We start from the raw sequence: 1,870 nt of genomic DNA on the forward strand, positions 1-1,870 counted from the left end.
TTGGTTCCCTTCATGGTCCAGACCAGGGTCCGGGGCGGAAAAGCATCAAACATCTTGCTGCACAGGCCCTCAAGTGTTTAGGCGAAGGGTCTCCTTTCATCGTTCCATATATCCCTGCAACCGGGGTGAGCCGGGTCTGGTGTCCGCTCTGTTGCGAATGGCCCTCGATAGCGGACGAAGTGGCCCCAGCCGGTGTGATGACTCGCTGGCTGGTACGAGCAACCTGACCCCATGGCCTCCCCGATGGCCCTCGCGGCCAGTTTCATCTGGGCACGTGGTGTCATCCTCGAGCCGCTGCACGCAGTTGACCAGATCATTGGGTGCGATGTTGGTCAAGTACACCGGCCATCTGGTCCGCCGCAGCCATGGGTTGGCTTCATCGTGCTCCCCGGCCTGGATGACATTGCTGGTCTGCCGTTGCTGTTCCCGGTAAAACCGCTCCAGCTCATCAATGACATGGCTGGCTCTGTTCTGGTCTGGCGTGCCGGTGTGCTCAGTAGTCTCCTTAGTCTGGATCTGTATGTAGTGGGAGCCCTTGCGCGATGCAAATACCTGCTGGAACTGCACCTTCTGGCATGATCTGTCCACCTCATCCTGTGCTGCCGTACGCTTTTGTGGCGCTGTACGGCCACGGCTGGGATATGGCGACCAGCTGTGCTTGTTCTGCCAGTGCTTGCGCATGGTGTTCATGTTCCCTGCCACATACTGGCACTGGGGATCCCGCTGGCACCTGTAGCCATCTTGAATGGGTAGTTCCGGGATTGGTTCATTCAGTATTGTGGGCAGTGTTAACTGTGTAGTATGTGGGCAGTGTTAACTGTGTAGTATCTCGAGCCACATTGTCCCACTGTTCAATGTTCTCCTTTATCTGCTGAACCACCGCATGCTTTAGCTGATGGGCCTTGCCTTTCAGATGCCGTTCAATCTCTGTTGGCCACACAGCGTGCTTGCACCGGCGGCATATGATAATGAGGTATGATTCACAGTGGATAAATAATCGATGTTCCATGTCGATGTTGGGTCTGTCTTGTGCATTGAATATATATATATTTCCTTCATTCAGTGTCTTTGTGTGAAACTTGACAGATCTGATCTGGTGTGAATGTTTGTTTTTCTGTGGTTAAAATCACTCCAGGATGAAGCCTTTCAGTTTTCTTATATGTTTTGCTATTTTTATTTACTTTGTTGATCTTGCACCGCTTTGCACCGCTCCGTTGCCTGGGTGAAAATATATATATATAGTTGGGTCTGGTTGGGTTGGTGGCTTACCCCATCAAACATCGCACCTCAACTCATTGACTTTGACACCACAATGTAACCCCTTCCCGGCGGAATTATCGCTTTTGATTTGGATATGTTGTATTCCATATCCACTACGGCCTACATGCAAAGTTTGAAGTAATGGGGTGGCTGGCTGCCGCAGAAGGGAAGGGAAGAGGGAGCTCGACCGCGACCGGGCCACTGCGGGCACGCGGAGGCGGGAGCGGGAGCACGCACGGGCGGCCAATCAGGGACGGAGAAGATCGGACGGGGGCGCGTCGGACCACACACTAGAGTATAGTTGAAGCCTCATTCTTGGTGATGCTTTCATTTATGTTGTTGTCTGTGCTCTTGCTCACACTTCTGGCCATTCTGAGACTGCATGTGCTGTTGAATCTGATGTGGGTTTCACCCTGCTGGCTCTCCATCTCTGACTCCTGGCTAAGCCACCATGTAGAAATGCAACACCATGCTGGATCACGGAAGCGAGAGCGACCCTTGAGCTCCTTGATTGAAGATGACTCTTCAAAGATCAAAAGATCATGGAGGCATCATGGCCGGGCTCCTCCAGAGTCAGTCAGAGTCAATAGGGATACTCCCCAGTGGACTA

General features: G+C 52.6%; 1 protein-coding gene across 1 annotated transcript; it reads right to left on the minus strand.

Annotated features, from left to right (window-relative positions):
- Positions 1-223: 223 nt before the first annotated feature.
- On the minus strand, positions 224-740 carry HCAG_09254 (predicted protein; the record flags this gene model as incomplete). Its single annotated transcript, XM_001535766.1, has 2 exons — positions 224-620; positions 707-740. Coding segments are annotated over 2 exons (431 nt in total), but the record flags the coding sequence as incomplete, so codon positions are not given.
- Between the last annotated feature and the right edge of the window lie 1,130 nt (positions 741-1,870).

Source organism: Histoplasma capsulatum, genomic scaffold (assembly GCF_000149585.1).
Source record: "Histoplasma capsulatum NAm1 scaffold_123 genomic scaffold, whole genome shotgun sequence".
Lineage (NCBI taxonomy): Eukaryota > Fungi > Ascomycota > Eurotiomycetes > Onygenales > Ajellomycetaceae > Histoplasma > Histoplasma mississippiense.